General features: G+C 33.6%; 1 protein-coding gene across 5 annotated transcripts in view; it reads right to left on the minus strand.

Annotated features, from left to right (window-relative positions):
* The window catches only part of LOC105340715 (multidrug resistance-associated protein 1), a 411,670-nt gene that overhangs the window by 311,899 nt on the left and 77,094 nt on the right, over positions 1–22,677 (minus strand). For all 5 annotated transcript variants that reach the window (XR_010707346.1, XM_066065106.1, XM_066065104.1 and 2 more), the window contains exons 5-6: positions 15,977–16,096; positions 13,177–13,238 (exon numbers count right to left, since the gene is read on the minus strand). Coding sequence is in view for 4 of the 5 variants with exons in the window: in XM_066065106.1 (XP_065921178.1) it covers positions 13,177–13,238; positions 15,977–16,096 (182 nt within the window). In the remaining variant the exon portion in view is untranslated. The remainder of the gene's footprint in view (positions 1–13,176; positions 13,239–15,976; positions 16,097–22,677) is intronic.

Consider the following 22,677-nt stretch of genomic DNA (forward strand, 5'->3'; position numbering starts at 1 on the left):
GTGATCTTCTCTCACTTTTACTCTATTCAACGATAACAAATATAACGGGTTGTTGAAAGCAACTGTACTTTCTCTAAATATATAATTATACAGCTTTATATTTAATATATTTTCAAATTTTCTTTCTTTTAGACATGTGTGATGTACTTGTCCATGTAGTATCGCACAGTACATATTCATAGCGCCTAGAGTCCGTGGATCGGTACTTGATAATTTTTTTATTTCATCTTTATAAGCAACTTGGGTTTAGAAATTATTAGTGTTCCAAGAAACTACTCAGTATTGCAATAATTACCGTTTGATTGTTTAATGATCGCCATATGAGAGAGAGAGAGAGAGAGAGAGAGAGAGAGAGATACCGGCATGAGTTTAATTTTAAGTACATTTTACTTGTAATTCAGTGTAATAAGTTAGATTTATAGTTTCCATTATATTGAACCCTTTTCCCTAAAATTGCGATAGAATCTATGCAGGCAGAGTCCACGTGCTATCCCTGTCAATCAAATCAGCCCGCGAGATAGACCACGTGCTCCTTCCATGATAAGGAAAAAATGTCGTTCTATTATTTTTTTTAAGTCCGCAAAATAGAAAAATGTTTAGCAATGAAGTATTTAGTGTTTGAAATGTTTAGTTTCTTCCTTCTTATATTGCATGTATGAGGGTTGGAATATTGCGTTGTAAAATCTCTCTCTCTCTCTCTCTCTCTCTCTCTCTCTCTCTCTCTCTCTCTCTTAGTGTGTACTTTTGTGCAATTTTTGAATTATAAGAGTTCTATTTGTATGAATTTAATTCATTTATTTTAGATCCATAATTTTAATAACGATTTTAACACAATGACTAAAAGTTTGTAAAGTACACGATGTAATATTAAGATTTTTCGTTAAAATTTCGACGCTATTTCACATCACACATATTAGATTGGTTATAAAGTAAATAAAGTTGTGTTTGTTTTAAATGCTTGCAAAACGTTACCGATATTATCTCATTCATCTTTTTAATCAATCAAGTTTTTTCGAACATACATGTATGTGTACCCAGTTAATAATTTCTTATCGCAAGTTAATACTTAGTGAAATTCCCGCATTTATAGAGTTGCTGAATTGTTCTCCGGATCCACGCGCCGATAGTCTTACGTGTAGTTGTTTGTGTACATATCTACAGACAATTTTTTTGTTTGTTAGAGATTAGAAAAATCATGGAACTATCAAAGTAAAAGTTAAATATATTCAGACCATACACACGACGGGTTGTGATGAGTTACCCAACAGGTGTCCGTGGAAAGGTGTGAATAACGGCATCTCGTGTACACCTGTTCAGACGTCCAAATATACACACAGTTAGTTGTAAATTACAATGACACCTAACAAGACAGACAATAACACCTGTTGTGTATAGAACCCAAGATGAAAGACAATGTTGTGTATCTGATCAGCTTCCGTACAGGTGTATCGCACGAGTGATTTTTCATGTGAAATCACGAGGCCATTACCAGCTATACGGAAATAAAGTTGAAAGTTATTTTATGAAATGCGGGTATATTTTTAGTACCTGTACAATGCTTGAATATAATTTAACAAGGGTTTGTACATGTATTTAACTATAAACTATAATATAAAAGTGATTTTTTGTTTACTTATTGCTACATAAATAGCTGAAGTCCAAATTATTCGAGTCACCGGTAATATGGGGTTATTTACTACAGCACATCAACGTGTTTTTAAAAAAAACATGATCTGAAATGTTTATCATTTTTCATTTTTAATTGGTTTATAGTAAGACAGTAAATTAATTAATAAATCAGAATGTGTTTTCAGATAACAGAAAATAAGATGTTTAAGCTCCCGACATTTTAATCGGATCGTCAGTTACAACATCACATGTGTTTAGAAAAAAACCTCGATTAAATTGATTTGAATTTTGATTATATATCAACTGATTATTAAATATATTTGGTGAATTTATTTCAATTTATTTAAGAACAAATGAATTAAAAGGTACCCATTTACATGTACGTTGAGTTTTCAGATCACAAAAAATTAACTTCACGTTGAAAGCCCCAACAATTTTCTGGGTCCGTGCAACTTAAGTCGACATTTTTTTTTTTTAATATGAAAAGGATCTATATGTTTTAAACCTTGTTTAGCCATAATTTATTTATTCCTAAACATACGCTACTTCTATCAACGTCTCAGGTAGCGATATCCACGGAGTAACACAGTGGCCACTGAGTTACACAGGCGGCCACGGTGCGACACGGTGCTTTTTCTTGAATTTTCCAATTCACATACACAGTGTCACACCGTGTACACGGTGCGACACAGACCGTTTTCCACCGTGTTTTTTACACGGTGGGTGTCGGGATACTCGTGAGCTGTACTGTATATGCAATATTTTGTCAAAAAATGACCAAGTTCAAAAGCTGGTATTTTTTTCATAAATTATCGAAAATTAAAAAAAAAAAAAAAAAAAAAAATACATTAGTCAACTTTAAAAAAAAATAGAAAATGTTATTTATCACATAACTAATAAAATTACAATTCATTACAAATGCTCACCTAATTCTTAAAAAGTTTTGAATTTCAATTGAAAATTTAAGTTTATAGAAATATCTTACGAGTTAAAAAATTTTTAGATTTTTTTTCTCTATTTATATGGAAATAAATATTAAAACTATTATTGTGTTTAATTCTATATATTGTATACTGCTGATAACCACTCTGTCTCTTATTATCAATTTCATCTAAAATTCACAAGGGTCCAAATGACACGGGTCGAAAAGATCAGGGGTAGATAAAAGAAAGCACCCATTCACGTTGTTTACAAAGTGAAAGTAGTTCACTAGTTGGTTTAAAATAACTTTTGATTGTAGATGTACTTATCGCTCGATTAGGAAGTTTTGTTTCTACAAGATCAAACATTTGTGCATTGTCAATTTTCGATATGGATACAAAATAATCTATTTTGCAGGCTGGTATATTTCATAACCAAGTTGAGTAAGTAGGCCTATAACTATCGCATGTGTTTCGGTGCTAGTGTATTCATCCGCTGAAACCGAGACATATTGTTTTCAATAAAATGTGAACATTTTTAAAGACGGCAACCATTTCGAATCTGCAAACTTGTTTTGTTGATGTTTAAAATATATAAAACAAAAGACAGTTCTCTTTCAATTTCTCGGTATTAAAGCCCTAAAACTCGAGTCTATTATTTTAATACAGTAGACAGTATAGATACAGCTGTATTGAGGGATATACTCTGGCTATCGGTGTCAGTCAAGCATGAAAGGGTTTTTTTGGTCACTTTCAGTTCTTTATTCTTTTGGCTATTTAAATCATGACAAAGCTTTAACACATCAGTAGTGTATCTATTCAAGGCCAAGGTTTACTGAACACCTTTTACCACCTGAATCAGGTATTACATGCAAGTCTCAGTATTTTTGTAAGTCTTTTCATAATAAATTGTTGAACACATTACAAGTTGCTTTAAGTTATTTCAGGAGAGTTAACCTTGGTCCAGAATAAATAAATTGCAGAGCGAACCTGGGTAAAAAACATTATAATGTAGGGTTTGACTCCTACAGAATGGTTCAGTGTTACCTAGGATCAAGTTCTTAACTTTCCTTTAATAAAATTCTTGTCTATTACAAATTCAAAATGCACAGAAATTCAGATTTGCTGCTTGATTATTTTGACGATGGAAGTCCATCAGATAGTACACCTGCTTTAAAACCTATTGCAGTTGAAACATGTGAACCTTGTGTATCTAAACGTTACAAAATAATTGACTTTGAAGGCTCCTTGGTTGACTCCGGGTATGACAAAACCTTCAAAACTTAAAACCCTGAAACATGCTCATCAAAAAGCTCGTGTTTTTCACCCAATTGAAATTCAGTGAAAGACAGGTTCAATAAAAGCACTGAAAGTGAATCAGAAATAAAATACCTAAACAGTCATCCGTGAATTTTCTCGCAAAACATCAAATGTGAATGAGTAATCAATAACCTCACAAAATTCGTAAAAACACAAACAAAAACAACCAGAGTTGTTTTCAATTCAATTTTGAGTTTTATGAAAAATATTTCCGAAAAAAATAGTGTGTTAAAATTTCAAGCATCTGTGATAAAAAGTTGCTGAGAAATCTTTGATGAAAATTTGTTTGAAAATTTAGACTAAAAATAAACAAAGCCGTCATTCAACAGGAAGTTGACGTCTGATTAGTAAAAAAATATATCCCATGATATGGCATGCCTAAACAAATAGTGTGTTAAAATTCTAAGCATTTGCCATAAATAATTGCTGAGAAATCTTTGACAAAAAATTTGTTTGAAAATTTAGGCTAAAAATAAACAAAGTCGTCATTTGACAGGAAGTTGACATCTGATTGGTACAAAAATAAAATACCAAGATATGGCATGCCTGAACAAATAGTGTGTTAAAATCTTAAGCATTTGCAATAAGTAGTTGCTAGGAAATCTTTGACGAAAATTTGTTGGAAAATTTGGGCTAAAAATAAACAAAGTTGTCATTTGACAGAAGGTTTGATTGGTACAAAAGTATATTCCACTAAATGGCATGCCTAAACAAAAAGTGTGTTAAAATTTCAAGTATCTGCGATAAATAGATGCTGAGAAATCTTTGGCAAAAATTTGTGTTAGGGACAGACAGACAGAAGGACAGACAGACAAGGGTAAAACAGCAAACCCCCTTCTTCGGAGCGGGGGTATAATGATAATAAAAGACCGAAAGAAAAATGCAGAAGAGAGTTACAAGGTATCTGTGAGTAAACACCGCACGTATAAACTAAGGCTGGGACAATACTGTACTTAGCCGATTCGGTACATATCACGATACATGAGATGCGATACGATACATATCACGATACATTGCAATTAAATAAAAACATGAATAAAGGTTAAAAATTTATTCAATCTGTCGATGTATTACCGCATGTCCTAAGTTATTTTGATATATTTAAAATGAGCGTTGCACAATTTACAAATTACTTTACACTATATACACTATAGTGTATACACTATATACACTACTTTTTCATAAACAAGTAATCCAAAAGTAGCTTCCTAACAGTTTTGACAACTTTACGAGGTTTTCCGCCATCTTTGTACTTTCATATTAGGCACGCAGACTAAAAAATGCCGATATATGAAGCTCGGATATTTTTGGAAAATAAAAAAAAGTTCCCTTAGGTATCGTTGTATTAAGGGTAAATGTATCGATCCAAATATCGTCAAAATAAATACCGTGATGCACCGGTGCATCGGTGGATCGTCCCATCCCTAGTATAAACGTTGTAAAATCAAAACACCACACATACTAGTACATGTTTCAAAATCAACACATTTAAAGATATTTCTCTGTTACCAAAAATAATTAAATTAAATGGTGAATTGCATGAACATGCAAATGATGAAAAACGATCGGTTATTTGAATTTTACAATTACATTAAAACTATAAATTGAAACAAAGAATATTATACATGCATGTAGATCTATGGCAAAAATCACTTATTCTAGAGTCTCTAAACTGAATATGTACACACTGTCAAATGAAAAATCAAAGGACTGAAGGGCCATAATGGCTTACAGGTTTGATATGACTATATTTACATGGATCGAGTATGATTCCCTCTATTTCTTACGGAAACTTTAGTTTATTTATAGCTCTATAGAAAGTAACTAGCTACATGTAATTCATAGATCTATAGAAACTAACAGGACCCATAAAAACATGCCCCATTTGTTGATTGGTTGAACCTTAGTGACAGAAACAGACAGGATTGAAATCTAGACGCCGCTTTTATCAATTGGTTGAAACCACCATTGCTTTTAGGAAAATCATAGACTGCCAGGGATAGACATTAACTTTAAAATTCACTTGCCCTATGGGCAAGTGAACTTAAATTTTGACATGCCCGAATCTTAAAATTGGTTGCCCGAATTCAGTAAGAAGAAAAACACACTGTAAATCAATTTTATTGATATAAACAAGTAGTAATATGCCAATAATGTTATTCTACAGCACATTAGCAAGTGGATCTTGATAATCAGATTGTCATTCATGATATCATAATTTTCGTTGTTTTCTAATTCTGTGACCATACCTGTGTCAGTATCAGATAAACCTACAAATTCAGATTTCCAAAAAACAAAAAATCCCCGTTTTCTTTTAAGTTCGTATTTTTTTTTACTTTCAGTAGAATCTTTTGATTTACTTTCATTTTGTTTCCCCCGAAATAATTTAAAAAGAGAAGACTGCGATGCCATGACTTTTAATAAAACCGAACTTTCTCCGTTTCCATCAACATACGTGTTTGTGAAATAATTAAGTCGTACTACAAATGCATTTCAGAATATCGTGACATGCACATGGTTTGGGTCTTTATCGTGACAGCACATACCATAATTACCGTCTTCCTTGGAAGACGGTATAAAGAGTTGAAATAATTTACAGTCTCCGGGTTGTGCACTTCCTCTCCTTTGTGATTGGTAGAAAATGCATTGATGTGAAAATGTACATTTAAATCATTGGTTAAAATACTGTTCGGCGCAAGGGAGATAATTTTCTGATGATATTTTTCACGTACGACTTAACAAATTTCGTAGATTTCAAATCTTAAAAAGTGAGAAAACGAAAAAGCAATACGAATTGCTTAAAATGAAAGTCAGCCTTTGATTTTCAGGTCCAACTCGTTAAAGGCAATATTCTACATGTATAATATCTATTGAAATTATTTGCTTTTCATTTATTATTTTTATTCAAATATAAAAATGTAAAAAAAAAAATTGATGCGGATAGGCTAATATCGGTAAAGTTGTTTGCATCTTAGACAGGTTAAACCACATGTTTTTTTTGTTAAACAAATTGCTGGATGCAGCGGAATAACTTTGATTTCATCAAAATAATTCGAGTCTACGACCCTTCCTAAGATCTTTTTTGCTCTACTATACACGATATCAACTTACAAGCTCGTGTACGCATTTCTCAATTTTAGACATGCAGGTTTAAAAGACACATAATGACATAAAAATGCTTCACCGTGTTCACACGCCATGGTACAATGTATGTAGAGTAAGGTGACATTTATATAACAAAACAATTAATTTGTCTTTGATAACTAATTGCTGTTTATGGTTCGCTCATAAGACGGTAAGCTTTTTTAAAAAGCTAAACTTGTACGATAAAGAACGGTCATCGAGCACATGGATATATATTTGCGCGATCTGTAAATCAATGTAACAAGAATGTCATATGGAACGACTTACCTAAAGTTGAACGCTAAGGCAGAAGACTAAAGAGTTCCAATTCGGAAAGGATGTTGATTTTATGATAAAATTTATTTGTAACCATAACAAAAGACGTACTTCTAATCAGAAATTTTACTTGCCCGATCGGACAAGTCTACCCAGAGTTTCACTTGCCCGAATAGAGATTTTACTTGCCCCGGGCAATCGGGCAACCGTTAATGTCGATCCCTGACTGCATAAAATAATAATGATGATGTCAGACTCAAACTCCAATATGAGACAATGTGTTTCTTTCTTTTATCCAACGACTGAAGTACATTAACTGTAAATTCATTCAACTATATAGGACACAAAAACACTTAAAACCAACATGCTCTCAAATATCAGTATACCTTGTATTCCTACGCACTATGAACTTGCGCAAGAGTTGGTGCACGGTGCGATGTAACAGTGCCACAGCCGGCGCGAAATCATTGCGCATAAAAATAATATAACCAAATGATGAAATGTACTGCATGTTATGTACTATAATTAATGAATTCTCATGAAATCTACACCAACAAGTATTATTCCATTTTATTTGTATTATTTATTCATATTTTTCTGGGTTTTTTTCTACTTTTTTAAGAGGCTGACCTTCACAAGCTTTTATAAGAAATATAGACTCACAAGGCAGTTCTAACACCTTCTATTCTATTTTTTTCCCTTTGTACAGAGATAAACTCTTTGGAGGGGGGAGGGCAAGAAAAAGGCAAAACTATGCAATTACAGCAAACTTGTTTTGACACCAAATTTAATTAAAATTAATTACTGCACTATAACTTTGCAGTCAGTCTCTCTTCACATGACATGTGTACACAGTCATTTTCAGAGGCATACTATACGATGTCTCTATGTTATAGTAATGTGACATCGCTTCCGTATATATGACTTGCAATCAAGCTTTAATAATAACTGTTATTATTAAAGCTTGATTGCAAGTCATATATTTTAACATTAACTGTATATTGTTTTCTTATTTGAGTACATTTGGTCTCAAGTTTCCAATATTTTTACGACAAATAAACAGTTCAATCATAGCACAACCAAGGGAACATTGTGCTATTTTTAGATCTTGGAAAATCCCCAACATTCGATAATGGCAGAGGTGTCGAAGAAGGCACATTATATTAAAACAAGTAGTAATTGCCCCTCTATTTATGCATTTATTACCGATTTATAATCCCAGTTTCAATATATCTCAATCATAAGTTCAGTTCTTTAACCGTTAAACACTTTCTCCCTTGCCGAGATCGATGTCGATCGAAGTAAGCGACGCTCTCTGCGGGTGCAAACGTTTTTATGAAGATTGAACGAAATAACGACAACTTTACATTTACTTATCACTGTTAGGATCTGAAATAATTTGCTTATAATACATGTAAGTATGCATAGCGGAAAGCATGGCGGCACTGTGTGATGCATGGCGGGGGCCTATACCTCTATGCAAAAACACTGCAGTTAATATTCATTCGCGTTAGATTTCGAGTTTATTTAAATAAAGTCAATTCATATTGGTTACAATAACATAAGTGATAATAACATATGAAAAATATAATCTTGCTTAAAGATATTTATTATGAACAACAAACAGTTAACTTTGCAACATTCGAATAGAACTATTTTTTGTCGCGCATGTTCAGATAACTGAACTCTTTGCTGTAAAGATTATCCGGCAACTAGATGGCCGTAAGCCATAAAAATAAACGCATAGTTCAAGGTTTAATTTCTTGAGAGAAAATATACTGCCGTTGTTGGTTGTTGTATAATTATATAAGTTTTTATTTGAAATAGTATTTTTTTTTCTTTTAATCAACTGCAAAATGACACGGATATTTGTATTCACAACAGAGCTTTATAACTAAAGGCGATTGGGTCTTACTGACATCATAAGTAAGGGACGTAAGCCGCATAGGTTGATGTTTCTTTTCCCGATTGAGTAATTTTGATCGACTGTGGCGCTGATATTTTGCATAAAATATCCAAAAAACAATGCCAGTCTTATTAAATAGGCACTTATGAACTCATTCCCGTATATAACTCAATATGTCAGGATATCGTTTCATATGACCTTTAACTACACATTAAATGGCAGCATATTTTAAGAACTTCAATCTTAGTTTCTCTTCTTCTATTTTGCTATTCAAAAGTTTTAACTTTTACAGATATTAAAGATCAAAACTTAGACTTCTAGTCCCTTGAAACCCCCAATTACCAAACAAAAGATATGAGTAAATTAAGGTATCGTAAAGGTGGATAATTTCAAGGTAAACATTCATTCTATGCTTTTAAGATTTACCGTATTTTTCGGAAATTAGGTCGATACTTTTTTCCCCAGACACGTGGACCTCGCCCAATTCATCGCTTCGCTCAATTTATGTATTTTTTTTTTTGGTTAGAAAATTTGACATGAAATTTTGAAAAAATTAATGCAACTGTCCAATAAAATCATGAGTGTTTAATACTATAATACTGCTTGAATTTCTGTGTAAAATTCGTATGGATTTTAAAGGGGCATGGTCACGATTTTGGTCAAATTTTATTTTTCTGTTTTTATTATTTACAATGCTTTAGGAATGCATTTGTAATGATCAAATGAAATTTGGGTGCCAGTCAATGAGTTTTAAGCAAGATACAGGGCTCACAATTCTTCGTCATGTAAACAAGGCTCGTGCCCTGTTTTTGTTTACATAGGTTCAATATACCAGTAAAAAATCTTTTTCAAGCTGATTTGTCCATCTTTTTATTCATTTTTAGCATAAATAAACAGTTACTAACGATTAACACATTCATTTGTGGTCTAAAACTGGAATTTTCACTTCAACATTCAAAATGTAAACAAAAGCTTTGTTTACATAGCGAAGAATTGTAAGCTCTGTAACTCGCTTATAACGCAACAAATGACAATCAAATTTTGGTTGCCTATTAAAAATGCCTTACTGAAGCATTGCATGTAAACATTAAAATCGAAAAAATAATTTTCGATCAAAATCGTGACCATGCCCCTTTAATCAATATACTGTAGTAATTTATCATTTAAACAAAATTAAATGTAAATAGATTTATTTCTTCTTACATTTCTTACTTAGATCACTGACTGAATCATCTTTTGATCATTATTATATGCAGTCATGCATTTTGATCTATGCTTACGATAAACAGGAAATTGATTTCGCGCGGTAAAAGTAAAATGAGAACCGTACAAAGGGTAATTACGGGGGAAAAATATCGTCGGGAAGAAATAAAAAAAAAACCAATTTGTTTTCATAATAGAATACATGAACAAGTTTTTTTTCTGTATATTCAACATAAAACTTTCGATGAAATTTTAGCCAGGTGTCTCTGAAATCAGTCTGGGTAGCGCTTACTTTGTTTATACACAGTTGAACTCTCGTCTCTCGGCACGTGCTACTCATGCCCGCAGGCTTCAATAGGATCAGAGGATGACTCGTGTGTATGTACACAGTAAAAAGTCACACAGAGACACAGGGTGGCATGTGCTACCGTAGTCATGCCTCCAGGCTAGGTTACTATCCCCCGGTTAACACAGTTTGCACACATGGCAGGGAAGTAATAAAAAACGATCTTAAATTAAAACCGGCCGTACTGAATTAATTGGTTTGAAAATTTTGATGCAATTTCAGACATTTTCTTACGATGTTTTCAAAAAATACATTTTAATTCCCTTTTGTTTAAAACTGTGAAATAAGATTAAAGGTTACTATATGATAACGTTATTGGTTTAAACCATTTATTCATTAGAACTAGCGGTAATTTTTCGACCAATTCTTTGAAGTCGATCTATTTATACTTTTTTTTATTTTTTGGCTAAAAACGGCCTCCTTCATGCAATAAACCGTATCGACCTAATTTTCGAAAAATACGGTATACCAAATTATTTCTCAGTTAAAAGCTACCATTGCAAGACTTTTGAATCCTCTTCACCACTAATTTGAATGGCAAGTCCTTTTTCTTTTTATCAAATATAAGGTCTTGCAAATACCGTATAACAGGTATTTTTTACATGCTGCTAATTTTTACTAATTTTTAAGAGTTTTATAAATCCGTAAAAATTATTAAACGCGTAAATTTTCACAGAAGTAAAAAAAAAACACTGCACGTTAATTTTCTACATCGTATGTATGAGAGCAATGTTCATGAAAACTCAGTTCAGTCCCTGACGGCTGTAAATGTAGGTATATTTGAGCGTTTTTGGTCATGTGGTGATAACAGTTCAGATATTTCTATTTAGTCTTGAGTAATTTTTAAAACTATGTATAATGCCACGTAAGTAGCTAGATTTCAATCACTCAATCAATAACTATGGAGGGGATACGAAGCTATTTTAAACCAGTATCTACAATGCCAAATCCAAATGGATCGATTAGTGAATTGATTCCAAAGGCAGTTATAACTGCTTTAAATAAATCGGTTGCCACAACTAATTCTCCACCAAGAACACTGAAAAGGGGAAATATATACGAAATACACCGATTCCGATCGTGCCGAGAGAGAGAAAAATTTTAAAATGGTGTTGTCTTTTTTTCGCGGTAAATCGAACTGAGACGAGCACATGGTGTACATCAATGATGATACCCAGATTAATAGGAATGAGTTAAGTGTATATCAAATATGAAATAAAGGTAAATGAATAAACACAATCATCATAATGGACTTGTTAACAGAAAAACGATTTTATGATTTGTATTAGTGTTATCTGTAACAAAGTCACAGTGAAATGTTCCACTCTACCACAGATGATTTTAATTTTTACAGACATGTCCAATTCGTAAAAAAATTACGCGTAAAAATTCAAATCGCCCTATTTTAAGACAAATTCATAAAAAATCACAGCAGTAAAAATAACCCGTTATACGGTATAAACATAATATTTTGTTCAACAAGTGTTTATAGCTTTTCAGCTGTCATATAGAGATATATGGACAATAATGTTTAAGGGGCTAACAGTTTAACACCTTACTGGGGCTGTCAACCAAATCTTAATGAAGAATAAGAAACATGAAAACAGTCAGGTCTTCCACTAAAGAAGGAAGACCTTAATAATAAAGATTTTTAAAAAATTTTTTTGATTTATTCTTTAAATCTTACTGATTAGTTTCTGAGAAAAAGATTTAACAAGAGGCCTAGGGGCCACATCGCTCACCTGAGCAACAATTGCCTTAATCCTGATCAAATTAGCACTACAGTATCAAAATATCTTGACAACTAAGTACAATAGATCTTGCTAAAAAAAAAATTTGAAAATCCACCTCTTTTTTTTGGTAAATACCAAGCCCTTTTTGTTGTTATACCTGTAAAAAGATTTTTCTCTATTCCTATATACCCCACCCCCCATTTCAGCTTTCCTGGCTGATTAGTTTCTGAGGGGAAGATTTTTTAAGGGTTTACTCTTTATATTCCTATGTAAAAATTTGTCCCACTTACTGCCCACCCTACCCAGGGGGGTCATGATTTTTCACAACTTTGAATCAACACTACCTGAGGATGCTTTCGTATAAGTTTCAGCTTTCCAGGCCTAATGGTTCTTGAGAAGAAGTTTTTTGAAAATTTCTTAAAATTTTTCAACGATTCCTAATTATTTCTCCTTGAAAAAGGGTGTGGACCTTAATTTTACAACTTTAAATCCCCTTTGCCTAAGGGTGCTTTGTGCTAAGTTTGGTTGAAATTGGCCAAGTTGTTCTGGATAAGATGTCGAAAATGTGAAAAGTTCACAAACAGACAGACAGACGGACGACAGAAAAAATGTGATCAGCAAAGCTCACTTGAGCTTTCAGCTCAAGTGAGCTAAAAAAAATAAATCTCCAAATTTTGATGTGGAGCCTTTATAACAGCACAAGCATTTTAGAGATCATACCTTGTAAACCACCAGAAAGTTAACCTGGATAAAATAGATGACATCATTTCTGGACTTCTGTGCTACAAAAAACAGACAGATTACCTAATTTATGGAAAATGTACTTTCATAGTTGGATTAAATAGGTGTGATTTAAAATCATAAATGTAAAGTGGGTGAAAGTCATTGTTCAATATTTAACATCTACCAAGTATTTTCTCCTCTATTTCTTAAGAAAAGCGACTGTGAATCATAGCCCTATTAAAAAATGAAAGGACTAACATCTTCAAGACCTATTTTAACCAGTTTATCGATTGGTTGGCAACCTAAGAAAATCACATACTGCATGAAATAATCCTGTTATGATGTCAGACTCTAATTCCCATTTAAGACAACTTGGCTATTTCTTTATCTAAAATACTGATGTACCGTAACAATTATTTACTTACTTTTACTTATTCTTTCAATTGCGATCTATTCATCAATTTGTTATAATAAAAATGTACACATAAACAATTAAATGCTTTCCTTGGTTATTCATGCGGGATATGATGGTAGCATTAGAGGGTTATGTATTTGTTATTTGTTCTGCAAAGTCACTACCCTCATTCCAGCATGATTCACCAAAGAAAGCATTTTATTATTTACAATTAATATCGTAAAATTGTTCACTGGGTTTGAAAGCATTATTAATTACTATAAAGTTTTCTGTTTAGTATGCACTCTCTTCAGCCAAAAATCAAATCAAAAGTAGTAAGTGCATATTACATAAAGGCATATCTATGGATAAAGCACAAGTAAAACAGCTGTTATTTAATGTGGTGTGAGTTGTATGAGTATTCATATATAGAGTTATATCTTTATTCCATCAAAAATGCTTGATTCATATTTAAATTCTTAAAAACTCCCATGCATTTTAATATATTCATCATTCCAAGCATAATGAATGATCTTGACAGTGTATTTAATTACCATTAGGTAATCAGACACCTTGTGGCATGGTCAATGTCTGTTTAAAAAATTTTGATGAAGAATACACTTGTCTCGTGTCAGACTTTACAGTTAAATTGCATGAACAGGAAAATTTACCAATTAAGATGTTTTAGAAATATTCACTGTTAAAATAGACTGACGATTTGCATGAGTTAATAAAGACATAATACAGCAGAAAAATGTTTTTAGTGCTTGTTTATTTTACAATTACATGTATCAGTTAATTGGACTAACTAGACAACATTGAGATGGTCCCCAATTAAATAATGGACAATAGGATGAAAAGAATTTCAGAGAATTTGCTTTGACCTTGACCTATAACTTAGCAATTTTCCACCTGGCATAGAACTTTTAATTCAATCTCGTTACCCTTTACATCGAGCATTTTTGTTCAATCTGAGCAAGATTAATCAAATGGTAAATAATCTAAAGTCTAAAACTGATTATAAAGAGATATGCTACGACTTTCACTTTCACTTGGTTCAAGGTCACTGCACGCCATTAATCAAAAATCTCTGTTTAAGTATTAGCCAAATAGGGCTAAGTAGTATATATATGCTCTTTAAAAGGGATTTTTGTGTGATCCGATATGACCTTGACACTTGACCTACCAACTTCATTCAGGATCACTGCATATCCTTTGATCAAAGCACTACTTGGGTGGTGCATGAGCCAGATTGGAGCAAAGGGAAAGAAGATATGCTCCAGACAAGGATTTTTCCTATAATTCTGCTATGACCTTCACATTTGACCTTCAAAATGGTTCAAAGTCACAACACACCATTTACACAAAAGCTCTATTTATGAGATTGAAATGTAAGAACAAAATAGGGTTAAGTGGAAAAAATATATCCTCTGAAAAAATTGTTGGTGTTCTGATATGACCTTGACCCTTGGCCTACAAACTTCATTCAAGGTCACTGCACACCCTTTGACCATAGACACTCTGTAAATGAAGTATGAGCCAGATTTGACCAAGGGGAGAGAAGATATGCCCCAGGCAAGGATTTTATATATAATTCTGCTATGACCTTAACCTTAGACCTAGAAACATGGTTCAAGGTCACTGCAAACCCTTTACCCAAAGGCCCTCTGTGTGTGAAGCATGAGCAAGATTGGGCCAAGGGGAGAGAAGATATGATCTGGACAAGTGATCTCGGACGGTTTGAAGGATAGACATACAGACTGCTCACTATAGAGCGCCCACAGAGCGGGGCCCTAATTATCAATTGAAACATTACTTTGTAGTTGTTTTGGATAAATCTGCAAACATATTTACTTTTAAGAACTTGAAAAACATTATCAAGGCATGCACATTGATGACTTCAAAAATTTATAGTTTTAGGGTGCATTTTATACATAGGAACAGCTGTTTTTTCCACATTTTAAACCAAACTTCTGGTGGTGCGTATTATACACTGGTGTGTACTATACATGAGACTTAACAGAAATATAAGTAATGTAAAGTAGACACATACTATTTATCTAACAATACAAATAAATGTATTTGTGTTTTGCTTTATCTTACTCTCAAGAGGTACTGTAACATAAATGAATATACTGAAGTTCATATCCAAACAATTTTCAAATTTCTCTCTTTCTTTGTTAGAAATGTGAATGCACATGTGAACTGGCTAATTGTCAAGGGAATAAGACCGGCCTTAACTTAATTTGATACATCAATTTACACGCCAAACTAAATATTGGCACCCTAGGCTTATCTTAAGTTTTGTTTTAAGTTCAACTTTTAGTGAAATGAGCTCCAAGTCTTTATACAGAAGTCTCCTGCAAGATGCAGAAGGGTTAACAGATATGCATTGTGTTTTACCTTGTCATGATTGTAATCTTCAATTTGCCTTCCATCAACAAGTGCAGAGAGTATAAACCCCAATAAAACAGCAGGGAAACACAGGCTAAATGTTGTAAATGCCATCAAGTCATCTATTCCCTACAAAAAAACAAATTCAAAGCATATTCACAAGTAAACAGATATCTTTTATATAATCAAATGCATAAAGGGCCACAATGGCCTCGTTGCAAGCAGAAACAGATCTAGATGGACAGTATAAGACAATATCATTTGTTTACTATAATTGTAAACAACTGGTATACTGAGTATATCAATATGGGAATATCTGAACACATATTACATTTACTCTATAATGCTTTAAAGTTTCAAAGTTTTTGATGGCAGATTTCAAGCATTAAATACATGTGAATCTGCAATATTTTCACATTATCAATATTGCAGTTGTAAATTCTTACATACTGTACAAAAAATATTGCATTTTCAACAATGCCATGGTGCAGCGCCATTTCGAGAAAGCTCGTTGAACAGCTCATCCAGAGTTCTAGAGGGAGCATTTCAACATCACTTGGACGACCTGCCCCAAGAGTTCTGGAGAGACTTACAGGGAGACATTTTTTGGACAAGCAGATGGAAGGAGAAAAACCTCTTCATTGCCATTGTGTTGTTTGTGAACCAGTAGAGAGGAAGATGCTACCCCCATTAAGACCAGGAGAGAAGCGGAAAAGACGATGTGGCCATATGACCAGCTACAAATGCACACAGTGTAATGTGTCGCTATGCATTTTCAGAGGGATGGGCGAGGATAAGAATGATACAATTAATTTCGCCTTACACAATTAGCAAGCTTTGTGTAAAATTTTACTTTCTAATCATTTCCATTCGTACAAGACATGGCATATATAAGAATTAAACACTTTTTAAACAATGACTTTGAACTTGTCCAAATGACCTTGAGTCTAGGTCATGACATACTTTCAGGTCATAGGCAATCTTTAAGTGAATTAAGAATTTCTAATGTCTCTCAATAAGAAAGCTATGGACTAGACATAAATTTTGCACTTTTTCTGCCAAAATGACCTTGACCTCCGATCAAGGTCATGACACACTTTCAGGTCATAAACAATCTCTGTGTGAAGTAAAAACTTCCTATGTCTCTCCATAAAAAAGATATGGACTGGACGCAAATTTTGCACACACAGATGGACGGACGGAAGGACAAAGTGATTCCTATATACCCCCCCCCCCCAAACTTTGTTTGCACGGATGTAAAAAAATAATACCGTATTTTTCGGGGCATAGGCCGGTATTTTTTTTCTCCGATTAGCGAGCCCCGGCCTATCCCCCGGGATCGGCTATTCTTAGACTCAAAGTTAAAAAAATTTAACAGTAAAATATAAAATCCACTGTTTTTATCCGTTGTACTGTTGTAGCAGTTTATTATGAGGGTTGGGTTTTTTTCATCCGTTTGAACTATTGTTCGATAGTTGTCCCGTTGATAATTTTTGTAATGACATCGTGGGTAATAAAATGCACAGTACTGTACGAGGTATTTCTTTACAATCCCAATCAAAAGAATTTTTTTCCCACCTTTGTGTATGAACCCTGGAAACTATTATTGCGTAGTAAAAAAGAAAACGAAACCGGGTAGAATGTAATATGACAGAATTTTTGTGAATTCTTTATGTCTGCGTTTGTGGGAATCACTGGTCTTGGGTGGAGAATAAATCAAATGCTTTGTGTTTTTACAATTAATTTTCTGTTGGATGAAATAACGGTATTTGAATCTACACTACCTGAGGATGCTTCCACACAAGTTTCAGCTTTCCTAGCTGATAAGTTTCTGGGAAAAAGATTTTTAAAGATTTACTCTATATATTCCTATGTAAAACTTCGACCCACCATTGTGGCCCACCCTACCCCCCGAGACCATGATTTTCAGAGCTTTGAATCTACACTACCTGAGGATGCTTCCACACAAGTTTCAGCTTTACTGGCTGATTAGTTTCTCATCAGAAGATTTTAAAAGATTTACTCTATATATTCCTATGTAAAACTTTGACCCCCCCCCCAATTGTGGCCCCACCCTACCCCCCCCCCCTCCGAGACCATGATTTTCAGAGCTTTGAATCTACACTACCTGAGGATACTTCCGCACAAGTTTCAGCTTTCCTGGCTGATTAGTTTCTCAGAAGAAGATTTTTAAAGATTTACTCTATATATTCCTATGTAAAACTTTGACCCCCCCCCCCCCTGTGGCCCTACCCTACCCCTGGGGGTCATGAATTTCACAACTTGGAATCTTCACTACCTTTATTTAATTTTCGGAAAACACCCATATTTTGCTACAAAACATCAATTTATCAAAATAATGCAATATTCATGACGTCATTTCTACATTATGACGTCACTGATTTCCAATATGATTTAAACTATCTTTCACCTTATTTTAAAGCTCTTTCTAAAACTTTGATTTTAGGGGGCAAAAATTGCATAAAACTGCACTTAGTCCTTTCATAAAAATCGGTTAAAAACTTTTTGAGTTATGAAGCCGAAAAGGAGTCAGAAAAAAAAAAAGTATAATAATAAAAAACAAGAGGCCCATGGGCCACATCGCTCACCTGAGGAACAATAGGTATGATAAAATCAGCTTAATGGAGTCATAATACAAACTATCTGGAAAATGTACAATAATACATGTTGATCCTGTATAAATAAAATCCATTTTTCCCCTGGATATTCTTATGTTTATAATCATTAGTCCCTTTTCTAACAGGATGATTTTATAGTCATATCATATGTTGAGTATTGCAGTTCTCAAAAAGATCCTTAACAATTGTTTATATTTTGGATATAAACGTACATAAACTCTGTACCTTCTTATGAGGCCAAAGAATTGTCCTGGGGCCAAAGTCTTAACAATTATAAAGAATCATCTGGCTGATTAATTTCTGAGAAGAAGATTTTTAAAAATTTACCATATATATTCCTTTGTTAAACTTTGGCCCCCAATTGTGGCCCACCCTACTCCTGGGGATCATGATTTTCACAACTTTGAATTTACACTACCTGAGGACGCTTCCACACAAGTTTAAGCTTTCCTGGCTGATTAGTTTCTGAGAAGATGATTTTTAAAGATTTACTCTATATATTCCTATGTAAAACTTTGACCTTCCATTTTGGCCCCACCCTACCCTCAGGGGTCATGATTTTCACAAATTTGTTTCTACACTACCTGAGGATGCTTCCACACAAGTGTCAGCTTTACTGGCTGTTTAGTTTCTGAGAGGAAGATTTTTAAAGATTTACTCTATATATTCCTATGTAAAACTTCGATCCCCCATTGTGGCCCCACCCTGCCCCCGGGGGTCATGATTTTCACAACTATGAATCTACACTACCTGAGGATGCTTTCACACAAGTTTCAGCTTTCCTGGCTGATAGTTTCTGAGAAGAAGGTTTTTTTAAGATTTACTCTATATATTCCTATGTTAAACTTCGACACCCCATTGTGGTCCCACCCTACCCACGGGGATCATGATTTTCACAACTTTGAATCTACACTACCTGAGGACGCTTCCACACAAGTGTCAGCTTTACTGGCTGATTAGTTTCTGAGAAGAAGATTTTTAAAGATTTACTCTATATATTCCTATGTAAAACTTCGATCCCCCATTGTGGCCCCTCCCTGCCCCAGGGGGTCATGATTTTCACAACTATGAATCTACACTACCTGAGGACGCTTCCACACAAGTTTCAGCTTTTCTGGCTGATTAGTTTCTGAGAAGAAGATTTTTAAAGATTTACTCTATATATTCCTATGTTAAACTTCGACACCCCATTGTGGTCCCACCCTATCCCCGGGGGTCATGATTTTCACAAATTAGAATCTACACTACCTGAGGATGCTTCCACACAAGTTTCAGTCCTCCTGGTCTTATGGTTCATGAGAAGAAGATTTTTAAAGATTTACTCTATATATTCCTATGTAAAACTTCGACCCCCCATTGTGGCCCCATCCTATCCCCGGGGGTCATGATTTTCACAAATTAGAATCTACACTACCTGATTATGCTTCCACACAGGTTTCAGCTTTCCTGGTCTTATGGTTCATGAGAAGAAGATTTTTAAAGATTTACTCTATATATTCCTATGTTAAACTTCGACACCCCATTGTGGTCCCACCCTATCCCCGGGGGTCATGATTTTCACAAATTAGAATCTACATTACCTGAGGATGCTTCCACACAAGTTTCAGCTTTCCTGGTCTTATGGTTCATGAGAAAAAGATTTTTAAAGATTTACTCTGTATATTCCTATGTAAAACTTCGACCCCTCATTGTGGTCCCACCCTACCCCCGGGGGTCATGATTTTCACAAATTAGAATCTACACTACCTGAGGATGCTTCCACACAAGTTTCAGCTTTCCTGGTCTTATGGTGCATGAGAAGAAGATTTTTGAAAAATTCTCGAAAATTTTCATAAATTCCTAATTATCTCCCTTTGCAAAAGGGCGTGATCCTTAATTTTCACAAATTTAAATCCCCTTAGGCTAAGGATGCTTTGTGCCAAGTTTGATTGAAATTGGCCCAGTGGTTCTTGAGAAGATGTTGAAAATGTGAAAAGTTTACAGACAGACGGACGGACGGACAGACAGACAGACAGACAGACGGACGACAGACAAAATGTGATCAGAATAGCTCACTTGAGCTTTCAGCTCAGGTGAGCTAAAAACCGAAGAATAACAAGAGGGTCTTCCTTTGAAAACGGAAGACCCTAACAAAATCATAAGGTAAATATAAAAGAGTAAGAATATTAGAACGGATGAAAGCACATAAATTGGTAATTAATGAACAAAGTGTTAATTAAGACAAATAACATGACTAAGATTGAATCATAGTGTCAAAGATAGAATACCAGGGTTGCCAGGTATTGACAAATTTATGCATTTTGAAATTTTTACAAGCTATATATTTTTCAACCTTGTATTTGTTGAATAAATAAGATAAAAGACCAGAAAGGCATGGCAGTTTGCCTTTTTTTAAACAAGTAAACAAATAATGTTTCGAACATAGAATAATCAAATTAATAAATAAACAATGTTTTTAGACATTGGAAGTTCACCGAACAAAATATTAACTACGTTAAAATCAAGTCTTAACCAAGGAAGTTGCATGGTAAATATGCAAGCTTAGGTTGCTCCATATTGTGGATACTTTTTCACAGTTTATGAAGACATGCTGAATTGTCTCAACTTCATGTTTACAAAATGAGCAACAGTCAGAGGACACCACCTTAATTTTCTTTAAGTAATGATTCACAGGTAGAATTCTATGAAGTAATCTAAATTGTAACCATTGTAGCTGAGTGTCTTTGGTTGTTGTAAAGCATACATTAAAAGCATCATTAACACATATTTTGGCTCCATATTGAACTAACTCTGATTCCCACTTGGATATGGAAGTAGGAATTACATTACAAGAGTTTAATTGTCTATACACTACATTAGTACATTTATTATGCAACAACAAAGATGTATAATATTGGAAAGTATGGAGTAATAAACCCTTGGTATGAATTTTTTGTAAGAAAAGATTTAAGATATCTTGATATGGCACTTACTACACTGTTATACTGCATAATACAGACATTCATATTGAATCTATGTTGAAAAATATCATGTGGTAAAAGATTTCCATCCACGTCAAGAAAATCACTGATTATTTTGACACCCTTTCCATACCAGCTTTTTATAAATAGTGTTTTCAGACCCACTTTAATATTTGTGTTATACCAAACAGGAATACTAGGGATGTTTTCTTTGACGAAACTCCCATTAAAAGATTTTATAACACAGAGAAAAGAATTGAATACATCTTGCCAAAAAACATTATTTTTTGGAATTACACATTCTGATATGAATGCATCACCAAAATCAAGTAATTTGTTAACAATTTGTACACCATTAATAGCTTCAAAAATATCCATCCATGATTTTTTACCTATAATCAACCTTTTCAACCATGAGCATTTCAATGACATAATAAATTTGTTCATTTCTAACATTTTTAACCCTCCTTGTTGATTAGTCTTGAGTTATAACTGAACGCTTTATTTTGTCACACTTTGCATTCCAAACAAATTCAAAAATGTCTTTATTGAGAGATAAAATTGTCTCCGTTCTGGGTGTCGGCAATGATATAAATAAGTGGTTAATTTTTGGAATGATTATGTATCATACTTTTTATTTTAGGAATCTGCATAGAGTAGTTTAGGTCAGTAATTTGTTCTAAATCAACAGAAAAACAGATACCCAATAAGTTCAATGTTGTTGAACCCCAATCAAGTTTCCATCTAGAGTGATGAAACACCTGATTTGAAAAATTTTTCGATCCTATCCAAATTATTTTTGTTTTAGAGCTATTTACTTTCAACCCAGAAAGTTTTGAAAAAAATCCTAAAGTATCATAAGCTGTAAATAGTGAATTAGGTGAGCCATCAAGAATTAAAGATGTATCATCAGCATATTGACTTATTTTATGTTCCTTACCATGTATCGATCAGAATGCCCTTAATATCATTATTTTCCTTTATCAAGGCTGATAGAATCTCAGCACAAAGAAGAAATAAATAAGGTGCAACAGGGTCTCCTTGCCTACATCCTCTCTCAACACAAAGTTGGTCTGATAAAAAACCACTTTGTAAAACAGCTGCCTTGAAA

Source organism: Magallana gigas, chromosome 7 (genome assembly GCF_963853765.1).
Source record: "Magallana gigas chromosome 7, xbMagGiga1.1, whole genome shotgun sequence".
Taxonomy (NCBI): domain Eukaryota; kingdom Metazoa; phylum Mollusca; class Bivalvia; order Ostreida; family Ostreidae; genus Magallana; species Magallana gigas.